The 12,406-nt window shown below is 44.2% G+C and overlaps 1 protein-coding gene across 2 annotated transcripts in view; it reads right to left on the bottom strand.

Moving 5' to 3' along the window:
* zgc:153184 (capZ-interacting protein) overlaps positions 1 to 10,984 on the bottom strand; it is an 83,138-nt gene extending 72,154 nt beyond the window's left edge. The window contains exon 1 of one of the 2 annotated variants that reach the window (XM_036965300.2): positions 10,611 to 10,984. In XM_036965300.2, coding sequence (XP_036821195.2) covers positions 10,611 to 10,616 — 6 coding nt within the window. In that variant the 5' untranslated portion in view covers positions 10,617 to 10,984. The remainder of the gene's footprint in view (positions 1 to 10,610) is intronic. The other variant, XM_036965301.2, reaches the window with a different exon arrangement.
* Positions 10,985 to 12,406: the final 1,422 nt, after the last annotated feature.

Genomic DNA, 12,406 nt, shown 5'->3' with positions numbered 1-12,406 from the left:
CCCTACATAGTGGATTAAATGTTCTCTCTTTCCCCTACATAGTGGATTAAATGTTCCCTCTTTCCTCTACATAGTGGATTAAATGTTCTCTCTTTCCCCTACATAGTGGATTAAATGTTCTCTCTTTCCCCTACATAGTGGATTAAATGTTCTCTCTTTCCCCTACATAGTGGATTAAATGTTCTCTCTTTCCCCTACATAGTGGATTAAATGTTCTCTCTTTCCCCTACATAGTGGATTAAATGTTCTCTCTTTCCCCTACATAGTGGATTAAATGTTCTCTCTTTCCCCTACATAGTGGATTAAATGTTCTCTCTTTCCCCTACATAGTGGATTAAATGTTCTCTCTTTCCCCTACATAGTGGATTAAATGTTCTCTCTTTCCCCTACATAGTGGATTAAATGTTCTCTCTTTCCCCTACATAGTTTAAACCAGGTGGATTAAATGTTCCCTCTTTCCCCTACATAGTGGATTAAATGTTCTCTCTTTCCCCTACATAGTGGATTAAATGTTCTCTCTTTCCCCTACATAGTGGATTAAATGTTGCATATTTCCCCTACATAGTGGATTAAATGTTCTCTCTTTCCCCTACATAGTGGATTAAATGTTCTCTCTTTCCCCTACATAGTGGATTAAATGTTCTCTCTTTCCCCTACATAGTGGATTAAATGTTCTCTCTTTCCCCTACATAGTTTAAACCAGGTGGATTAAATGTTCCCTCTTTCCCCTACATAGTGGATTAAATGTTCCCTCTTTCCCCTACATAGTGGATTAAATGTTCTCTCTTTCCCCTACATAGTGGATTAAATGTTCCCTCTTCCCCCTACATAGTGGATTAAATGTTCCCTCTTTCCCCTACATAGTGGATTAAATGTTCCCTCTTCCCCCTACATAGTCCCGCTCCTTGAAAGCGGCAGCTCTACCCTTTAACTCAGTGGGGATGTTGCCTGTAATCCATGGCTTCTGGTTGGGGTATGTAAGTACGTACGGTCACTGTGGGGGGGACGTCATCGATGCACTTATAGATGAAGCCAGTGAATGATGTGGTGTACTCCTCAATGCCATTGTCCTGTCTTATCTGGTGTCCTTTAAGTGTCAGGCCTGGTGTGAATTTAAGTATGCTCCCTCTAATTCTCTCTCTCTCCCTGCCCTCGCGTAGGACCTGAGCCCTAGGAACATGCCTCAGGACTACCAGGCCTGATGACTCCTGGCTGTTCCCAGTCCACCTGGTCGTGCTGCTGCTCCAGTTTATGGAATCTATGGAATCCTGACCTGTTCACCGGACGTGCTGCCTTGTCCCGGATCTTCTGTTTTCGGCTCTCTCTCTACCGCACCTGCTGTCTTGACCTCTGAATGCTCGGCTATGAAAAGCCAACTGACATTTACTCCTGAGGTGCTGAACCTGTTGCACCCGCTACAACCACTGGTTATTATTTGACCCTGCTGGTCATCTATGAACGTTTAAACATCTTGAAGAACAATCTTGGCCTTAGTGGCTATGTACTGTTATAATCTCCACCCGGCACAGCCAGAAGAGGACTAGCCACCCCTTATAGCCTGGTTCCTCTCTAGGTTTCTTCCTAGGTTTTGGCCTTTCTAGGGAGTTTTTCCTAGCCACCGTGCTTCTACACCTGCATTGGTTGCTGTTTGGGGGGTTTTAAGCTGGGTTTCTGTACAGCACTTTGAGATATCAGCTGATGTAAAAATGGCTTTATAAATCAATTTTATTGATTGATTGATTGATTGATGGCTTGTTCATAACAAAATCTTTTGATACTACCAACTACTTTAGTAACTTTTTTTGTTGACACGATTAAGCAAATTTAGGCATGAATATGCAAACAACAAACGCTGAGCCTTCATATTCAACGGACCAAATAATGAAAGACAAGCGCTGTAGTTTTGAATTCCGAAAAAGTTAACGTGGAAGAGGAGAAGAAATTATTCTTATCTATAAATAAAGGACAAACCACTTGGTACCGACAATCTGGACAGTCAATTTTCTGAGGTTGGTAGTGGAACACATTGCGACTCCTGTTTGCCACATCTTCAATCTAAGCCTAGGTTTCCTTAGGCCTGAAGGGAGGAAATGTCCACTGCCCAAGAACAGCACCCTTTATTGGTTCAAACAGCCGACCAATCAGCATGTTACCTGCGCTTAGCAAACTTTAGGGAAAAAAACAATGTTATTATACAGAATACTAAATAACAATAGACTTTCAACACGCTTATAGGGAAAGGCCTTCAACACGCTTATAGGGAAAGGCCCTCAACATGCTTATAGGGAAAGGCCTTCAACACGCTTATAGGGAAAGGCCCTCAACACGCTTATAGGGAAAGGCCCTCAACACGCTTATAGGGAAAGGCCCTCAACACGCTTATAGGGAAAGGCCCTCAACACGCTTATAGGGAAAGGCCCTCAACACGCTTATAGGGAAAGGCCCTCAACACGCTTATAGGGAAAGACCCTCAACACGCTTATAGGGAAAGGCCCTCAACACGCTTATAGGGAAAGGCCCTCAACACGCTTATAGGGAAAGGCCCTCAACACGCTTATAGGGAAAGGCCTTCAACACGCTTATAGGGAAAGGCCCTCAACACGCTTATAGGGAAAGGCCTTCAACACGCTTATAGGGAAAGGCCCTCAACACGCTTATAGGGAAAGGCCTTCAACACGCTTATAGGGAAAGGCCCTCAACACGCTTATAGGGAAAGGCCCTCAACACGCTTATATGGAAAGGTCTTCAACACGCTTATAGGCAAAGGCCCTCAACATGCTTATAGGGAAAGGCCCTCAACATGCTTATAGGGAAAGGCCCTCAACACGCTTATAGGGAAAGGCCTTCAACACGCTTATAGGGAAAGGCCCTCAACACGCTTATAGGGAAAGGCCCTCAACATGCTTATAGGGAAAGTAGACACCTTGATGTTCTGAGGGCAAAAGGGGGGAGGGGGGTGCAACTCAATATTAGGAAAGTGTTCCTAATGTTTTGTTCACTCAGTGTATAGATTTACTATAGAATCCATAGGTGGTCTGTTGCCCATATACCATAGACTCACTTTAAAATCCATATGTTGTCTGTAATCCCATTTATTTTACAAAGCCCTTTTTTTTTTTTACATCAGCAAATGTCACAAAGTGCTTTACAGAAACCCAGCCTAACCCCCCCCCCCCCCCCCCCCCACCCCCCCCCCCCCCCCCACCCACCCCCACACCCCCCCAAAGAGCAAGCAATGCAGAAGCCCCGTGGAGAGGAAAAACTCCCTAGAAAAGTCCCGGAATCTACACTGTAAAAATAGAACGTCTCAAAACATCATGATTGTGTAATGAAGCCATGACAAGTAGTGAACCTGACCTGAGATCAGGTGATTGGATAACCCATTCATCCTGATCCATTGCACCTCATGGCACAACAAGCTGCTTTTAATACCAATAAAGATTATACTTTTTTTATTATTTTTCCCCACCCCGCAAACATGCATATAACATTGTGTAAAAAAAAATAATGAATTAAGTCTTAAAATGTTGAATTACCCACAATACTCTGAAAACAGAGACACGTCAAGAAAGAAAGGACAAAGAGATGAAAACTAGACTTCCAATGAGTTAAAATCCCTCAGTTCTCTATGTTTGGTTGTCGTGCATCTGAACAGATCAATCAATGGATGATGGTACTTTTGATTATCTCGTGATCTCGACAAAACAACAAAACAACTTTTGTTATGTCGTGATCGCGAGATAAATAGGGAACTATTCATTTTTTATTTTCTTCATATGTCCTCTTTGGACTTTTCATAGTATCCTGCAATGCTTGCTGTAAAACCCAATGATGTGCATAAACACCTGGATGACTGACAGGAGGTGCTGTATTGAAGCCACAGGGCAGCCATCTTGGCACTCCTTTTCCATTGTGAAAAATATTTTGTAAAGCTATATAAATTGATTTATTAATGTCTACATTCATTTTTGCCACGTTTATTATATTACAGACATTTAAATGCATACTTTTAAAATCGTGTGAGCTAAACATTAACATTTAAAATGTAAAAATATATATTTTTAAATGTCCTTAATATATTTTGGGGGGGGGGGGAGTACTAATGTTACTGTCCACACTACAACAAAGAAATTCATGTAATTTTGTCCTTGAAACATTTAATTGAAATAGAATTCCATCCATTCCTATGGAGGACTGTTCCTACTGGGGAGTACCAATATGGCCGACCGGTGGCTTCAAAGCCTGTCAATGGCCAATACACGGCAATTAACAATCCAGGGTTCATATACATGTACGTACATCATTGGTGAAACCTCTAGTCACTGTCGGTGGTTGGAGCACTGTGCTCAACAATGCCTGCCAAAAATGGTTACAACTGGCAAATGATCAGATACATAAACCAATGTTAACCATTAGAATATTCCAGAAGGAGCGATCTAATTCTTCACTCGACAGGAGGTGAAACACCATCCTAGTGTTTGGAAGCTATAGAGGGAGAGAGAAAACGACACCAAAAGAGAAGCTATCTAATTCTTCACTAGACAGGAGGTGAACCACCATCATAGTGTTTGGAAGCTATAGAGAGAGAGAGAAAACGACACCAAAAGAGAAGCTATCTAATTCTTCACTAGACAGGAGGTGAAACACCATCCTAGTGTTTGGAAGCTATAGAGAGAGAGCGAAAACGACACCAAAAGAGAAGCTATCTAATTCTTCACTAGACAGGAGGTGAACCACCATCATAGTGTTTAGAAGCTATAGAGAGAGAGAGAAAGCTTATATTTTGGTGACGTTATCTAATTCGGTACTAAACAGAAACACGAAACACCAAATGAGTGTTTTGAACCTTTTTTAAGGTAGGTCTCCCAGTCCCTGGCAAGGTGTTACACAACACATGACTAACTGTTGTTATAACACACTATGTCGCGTTTCAAAACATCTCAGGATGATGTGTTTCAATACTCCAGTAAAGTTAAGCTTTCGTCTCCTTCACGTTGGTGGGCAGCTAGTTTTGGTGTTACAAAACATTTAATTTGATCAATCGGGTGGAGATTTTAAGAGCACCTGTCCATTAAGACCAGATCGATTGTTAATCAAGACGTTCATAGATGACCAGCAGGGTCAAATAATAATCACAGTGGTTATAGAGGGTGCAACAGGTCAGTACCTCAGGAGTAAATGTCAGTTGGCTTTTCATAGCCAGAGCATTCAGAGGTCGAGACGGCAAGTCCATGAGAGAGAAGGAGACAGAGAAGAGAAACAGCAAATTGATTTTAGAGAACTCAGCTGACTTCATGGATTTTTCTTACAAAATAGTAAACAACTTGTTGGATCTTGGATTCCCCCTCTCTGTTCGCTTCATGGGAACAGATTTATAAGTCTGCTGAAGTTGTGTCCCAAACGTAGGGCGGGGTTCAGACCCAGGACCCAGTTTGTATAGGGCGGGGTTCAGACCCAGGACCCAGTTTTCATAGGGCGGGGTTCAGACCCAGGACCCAGTTTTCATAGGGCGGGGTTCAGACCCAGGACCCAGTTTGTATAGGGCGGGGTTCAGACCCAGGACCCAGTTTGTATAGGGCGGGGTTCAGACCCAGGACCCAGTTTGTATAGGGCGGGGTTCAGACCCAGGACCCAGTTTGTATAGGGCGGGGTTCAGACCCAGGACCCAGTTTGTATAGGGCGGGGTTCAGACCCAGGACCCAGTTTGTATAGGGCAGGGTTCAGACCCAGGACCCAGTTTGTATAGGGCGGGGTTCAGACCCAGGACCCAGTCTGTATAGGGTGGGGTTCAGACCCAGGACCCAGTTTGTATAGGGCAGGGTTCAGACCCAGGACCCAGTTTGTATAGGGCGGGGTTCAGACCCAGGACCCAGTCTGTATAGGGTGGGGTTCAGACCCAGGATCCCGAGCTTGATGATGAGCTTGGAGGGTACTACGGTGCTGAAGGCTGAGCTGTAGTCAATGAACAGCATTCTCACATGAGGTATTCTGGAGAGACACTCACATGATACTCAGGGGTACATTCCAAATAGCCATCCTATTCCCTACGTAGTGCACTACTCTTCCACCTGGACCAGAGGAATACTTAAGAGTTGAAAAGTCGGAAGTTTACATAACACTTAGTTTGCAGACATTACGACTTCAACTGTAGGTGTTCCTCTTGTCCAGGTGGGACAGTAGTGCACTGTAGTGCACAGTAGTGAATAGGATGGCCATTTGGGATGTAACCCCTGAGTATCACGTGAGTGTCTCTCCAGTTATCAGGGTGTGGGTCGTCGATGCTCACTACGATGATTGACAGCATGGATGTTTTCTGTATGTAACCCTCCCACTGGGAAACACACTGGTTGAATCCGCGTTGTTTCAATGAAATGCAATGGACGTTGAATTGGCGCCTGTTCCCAGTAAAGCTGTGACCAAGTCACTGGACTGGATGTGCTATGCTTAGTTAAACGGTAATACAATTGCAGTGGTATAAAGTACTTCAGTAAAAAAATACTTTAAAGTACTACTTAAGTAGTTTTTTTTTGGGGGGGGGGGGGCGGGGGGGTATCTGTACTTGACTATTTATATTTGACAACTTCTGCTTTAATTTCACTACATTCCTAAAGAAAATCGTATACTTTTTACTCTGTACATTTTCCCTGACACCCGAATGTATTCGTTCCATTTTGAATGCTTATCAGGACAGGAAAATCTAGGTCTAATTCACACACTTATCAAGAGAAACATCCCTGGTCATCCCTACTGCCTCTGATCTGGAGGACTCACTAAACAGAGAACATCCCTGGTCATCCCTACTGCCTCTGATCTGGAGGACTCACTAAACAGAGAACATCCCTGGTCATCCCTACTGCCTCTGATCTGGAGGACTCACTAAACAGAGAACATCCCTGGTCATCCCTACTGCCTCTGATCTGGAGGACTCACTAAACAGAGAACATCCCTGGTCATCCCTACTGTCTCTGATCTGGAGGACTCACTAAACAGAGAACATCCCTGGTCATCCCTACTGCCTCTGATCTGGAGGACTCACTAAACAGAGAACATCCCTGGTCATCCCTACTGCCTCTGATCTGGAGGACTCACTAAACAGAGAACATCCCTGGTCATCCCTACTGCCTCTGATCTGGAGGACTCACTAAACAGAGAACATCCCTGGTCATCCCTACTGCCTCTGATCTGGAGGACTCACTAAACAGAGAACATCCCTGGTCATCCCTACTGCCTCTGATCTGGAGGACTCACTAAACAGAGAACATCCCTGGTCATCCCTACTACCTCTGATTTGGAGGACTCACTAAACAGAGAACATCCCTACTGCCTCTGATCTGGAGGACTCACTAAACAGAGAACATCCCTGGTCATCCCTACTGCCTCTGATCTGGAGGACTCACTAAACAGAGAACATCCCTGGTCATCCCTACTGCCTCTGATCTGGAGGACTCACTTAACAGAGAACATCCCTGGTCCTCCCTGCTGCCTCTGATCTGGAGGACTCACTAAACAGAGAACATCCCTGGTCATCTCTACTGCCTCTGATCTGGAGGACTCACTAAACAGAGAACATCCCTGGTCATCCCTACTGCCTCTGATCTGGAGGACTCACTAAACAGAGAACATCCCTGGTCATCCCTACTGCCTCTGATCTGACTGACTCACTAAACAGAGAACATCCCTGGTCATCCCTACTGCCTCTGATCTGGAGGACTCACTAAACAGAGAACATCACTGGTCATCCCTACTGCCTCTGATCTGGAGGACTCACTAAACAGAGAACATCCCTGGTCATCCCTACTGCCTCTGATCTGGAGGACTCACTAAACAGAGAACATCCCTGGCTATCCCTACTGCCTCTGATCTGGAGGACTCACTAAACAGAGAACATCCCTGGTCATCCCTACTGCCTCTGATCTGGAGGACTCACTAAACAGAGAACATCCCTGGTCATCCCTACTGCCTCTGATCTGGAGGACTCACTAAACAGAGAACATCCCTGGTCCTCCCTACTGCCTCTGATCTGGAGGACTCACTAAACAGAGAACATCCCTGGTCCTCCCTGCTGCCTCTGATCTGGAGGACTCACTAAACAGAGAACATCCCTGGTCATCCCTACTGCCTCTGATCTGGAGGACTCACTAAACAGAGAACATCCCTGGTCATCCCTACTGCCTCTGATCTGGAGGACTCACTAAACAGAGAACATCCCTGGTCATCCCTACTGCCTCTGATCTGGAGGACTCACTAAACAGAGAACATCCCTGGTCATCTCTACTGCCTCTGACCTGACTGACTCACTAAACAGAGAACATCCCTGGTCATCCCTACTGCCTCTGATCTGGAGGACTCACTAAACAGAGAACATCCCTGGTCATCCCTACTGCCTCTGATCTGGAGGACTCACTAAACAGAGAACATCCCTGGTCATCCCTACTGCCTCTGATCTGGAGTACTCACTAAACAGAGAACTTCCCTGGTCATCCCTACTCCCTCTGATCTGGAGGACTCACTAAACAGAGAACATCCCTGGTCATCCCTACTGCCTCTGATCTGGAGGACTCACTAAACAGAGAACATCCCTGGTCATCCCTACTGCCTCTGATCTGGAGGACTCACTAAACAGAGAACATCCCTGGTCATCCCTACTGCCTCTGATCTGGAGGACTCACTAAACAGAGAACATCCCTGGTCATCCCTACTACCTCTGATTTGGAGGACTCACTAAACAGAGAACATCCCTACTGCCTCTGATCTGGAGGACTCACTAAACAGAGAACATCCCTGGTCATCCCTACTGCCTCTGATCTGGAGGACTCACTAAACAGAGAACATCCCTGGTCATCCCTACTGCCTCTGATCTGGAGGACTCACTAAACAGAGAACATCCCTGGTCATCCCTACTACCTCTGATTTGGAGGACTCACTAAACAGAGAACATCCCTACTGCCTCTGATCTGGAAGACTCACTAAACAGAGAACATCCCTGGTCATCCCTACTGCCTCTGATCTGGAGGACTCACTAAACAGAGAACATCCCTGGTCATCCCTACTGCCTCTGATCTGGAGGACTCACTAAACAGAGAACATCCCTGGTCCTCCCTGCTGCCTCTGATCTGGAGGACTCACTAAACAGAGAACATCCCTGGTCATCTCTACTGCCTCTGATCTGGAGGACTCACTAAACAGAGAACATCCCTGGTCATCCCTACTGCCTCTGATCTGGAGGACTCACTAAACAGAGAACATCCCTGGTCATCCCTACTGCCTCTGATCTGACTGACTCACTAAACAGAGAACATCCCTGGTCATCCCTACTGCCTCTGATCTGGAGGACTCACTAAACAGAGAACATCACTGGTCATCCCTACTGCCTCTGATCTGGAGGACTCACTAAACAGAGAACATCCCTGGTCATCCCTACTGCCTCTGATCTGGAGGACTCACTAAACAGAGAACATCCCTGGTTATCCCTACTGCCTCTGATCTGGAGGACTCACTAAACAGAGAACATCCCTGGTCATCCCTACTGCCTCTGATCTGGAGGACTCACTAAACAGAGAACATCCCTGGTCATCCCTACTGCCTCTGATCTGGAGGACTCACTAAACAGAGAACATCCCTGGTCCTCCCTACTGCCTCTGATCTGGAGGACTCACTAAACAGAGAACATCCCTGGTCCTCCCTGCTGCCTCTGATCTGGAGGACTCACTAAACAGAGAACATCCCTGGTCATCCCTACTGCCTCTGATCTGGAGGACTCACTAAACAGAGAACATCCCTGGTCATCCCTACTGCCTCTGATCTGGAGGACTCACTAAACAGAGAACATCCCTGGTCATCCCTACTGCCTCTGATCTGGAGGACTCACTAAACAGAGAACATCCCTGGTCATCTCTACTGCCTCTGACCTGACTGACTCACTAAACAGAGAACATCCCTGGTCATCCCTACTGCCTCTGATCTGGAGGACTCACTAAACAGAGAACATCCCTGGTCATCCCTACTGCCTCTGATCTGGAGGACTCACCTCACTAAACACAAATGCTTCATGTGTCATGCCTGAGTGTTGGCGTGTCCCTCTGGTTATCAGTAAATACAAGGAAAAACAAGAAAATGGTGCTGTCTGGTTTGCTAAATATAGGGGATTTAAAATGATTTTAGCAGTAACATTTACTTTTGATGGTTAGACTTTTACTCAGGTAGTATTTCACTGGGTGACTTTCACTTTTACTAAAGTAACATATGACAATTGGGGACTTTTTCCACCACTGATATAATGTGAATCGGAGATTCTTCACGGAAATAAGTACAGGGTGGCTTTAACTAGCCAATATTAGAAAGTCAATTTTATCCCCAATGAAAAGATAGATAGATTTCCATTAAATACAAAGATGTATATTAAATACAAAGCTTTACATTAATTACAAAGCAAATATGTTGTGATATAACTTGTAGCCAACAACTCCACATTCCCAAGGCGACAGAGTCTACTTCCACAAGTTGTTAAACCAACTTCAGCAGAGTTGAGTTCCGTGAATATTTTTTTTATCTACAACGAAATCCTACTGTCCAAACACTTCATTCTAAACTTGTTAACAACTGTTGCTTACCTCCATCCTTGAGGAATTCGCGATATGCACCTTTTCCTGCCCTCTTCTCTGTCTCCTCGGATGACCGCGCTGCTGCGTTTGAGCGAAGCCACTTCAGAGGCTGGAGAGCTCTCCTACACTACTAACGCGGAGAGGGAATGAGAGATGTGAGCACACTCCTTGAACAGCGGAGGTCTGTGTTTACAGATAACTACACTGTCATATCTTCACAGGCAGTGTACGAGACGAGGTTGATCGAAGGAGAGAGAGGGAGTGGCGGAGGCTTCAGTTTTGCGCGCAGTTGCATTGGTGCCACTCTTCTCGCACAACAGTTGAACGATATATTGAGGCTGATGATTTAAGTATGCTATTGGCCTTGGCAGATGTCATTGTGCAAACAAGTCGATATATTTCGCAAGACACACTACTTTGTTGTTGAATAAATAGTATACTGAGCTTCAACCTGGTATCATTGCATTTCGTATTATTCTTTACCTATTAAAATCGGGACATTCCATTTAGTATGATATGTTACGTTTCGTTTCTTATAAACCCAGGGTCGTTACAGTATGTATTCATTTGTGGGTGTCCATCATCCATTTTGGATGATATGTTACGTAATTCGTATTATATGCCCCGGATTTGCAAAACGTACAATATGTTACGAATTGTCAAAACGTGTTATATTAAACATATTTTCAAACATGTACAATATGTTATGAATTTGCAAAACGTATGATATGTTACAAATTCTAGCTAGGTTGCTAGGGGTTAGGGTTAAGTGTAGGAGTTAGGTTAAAGGTTAGGGTTAGCTAAAGGGGTTAAAGTTAGGGTTTGGGGAAAGGGAAGGGTTAGCTAACATGCTAAGTAGTTCCAAAGTAGCTCAAAAGTAGTAAGTAGTTGAAAAATTGCTCATTATCAAGAGATTAGATGAGATTCAAACTCGCAATCTTTAGGTTGCTAGACATTTACATTATAGGCCTACCAACCACCCTACTTTCGTTTTTACCTTAAGTAACCATCAGTCTTATGTAACCATATCAAACGTAACATACTAAATCATACTAAATATAGTCTCGGGATTATGTACAGAATAATACGAAATGCTCTTAGACCAAGTTGCGAGCTTGGATAAAATACTTTTTAAACAAACATTCAAACTGGTGTGGAGGTATGACAATAACAGCTGTGTTTTCATATTAAACATGTCATCTAATTCAGAACTTATGGACCACATCATCATGATCAACATCCTCATCATCATCAACCACATCATCTACCACATCCTCATCATCATCAACCACATCATTATCATCATCATGATCAACATCATCATCCTCATCATCAACATCCTCATCAACCACATTATCATCATCATCATCATCATGATCCTCATCATCATCAACCACATCATTATCATTTTTATTTATTTTTTATTTTTTTTATTTCACCTTTATTTAACCAGGTAGGCTAGTTGAGAACAAGTTCTCATTTGCAACTGCGACCTGGCCAAGATAAAGCATAGCAGTATGAGCAGACAACACAGAGTTACACATGGAGTAAACAATTAACAAGTCAATAACACAGTAGAAAACAAAGGGGGAGTCTATATACAATGTGTGCAAAAGGCATGAGGAGGTAGGCGAATAATTACAATTTTGCAGATTAACACTGGAGTGATAAATGATCAGATGGTCATGTACAGGTGTGCAAAAGAGCAGAAAAATAAATAAATAAAAACAGTATGGGGATGAGGTAGGTGAAAATGGGTGGGCTATTTACCAATAGACTATGTACAGCTGCAGCGATCGGTTAGC

Source organism: Oncorhynchus mykiss, chromosome 27 (assembly GCF_057628025.1).
Source record: "Oncorhynchus mykiss isolate SJ-2025 chromosome 27, ASM5762802v1, whole genome shotgun sequence".
In the NCBI taxonomy this organism is placed as follows: domain Eukaryota; kingdom Metazoa; phylum Chordata; class Actinopteri; order Salmoniformes; family Salmonidae; genus Oncorhynchus; species Oncorhynchus mykiss.
Note: the sequence above shows the minus strand (reverse complement) of the source record. Positions and strands in the feature narration are given on the sequence as shown.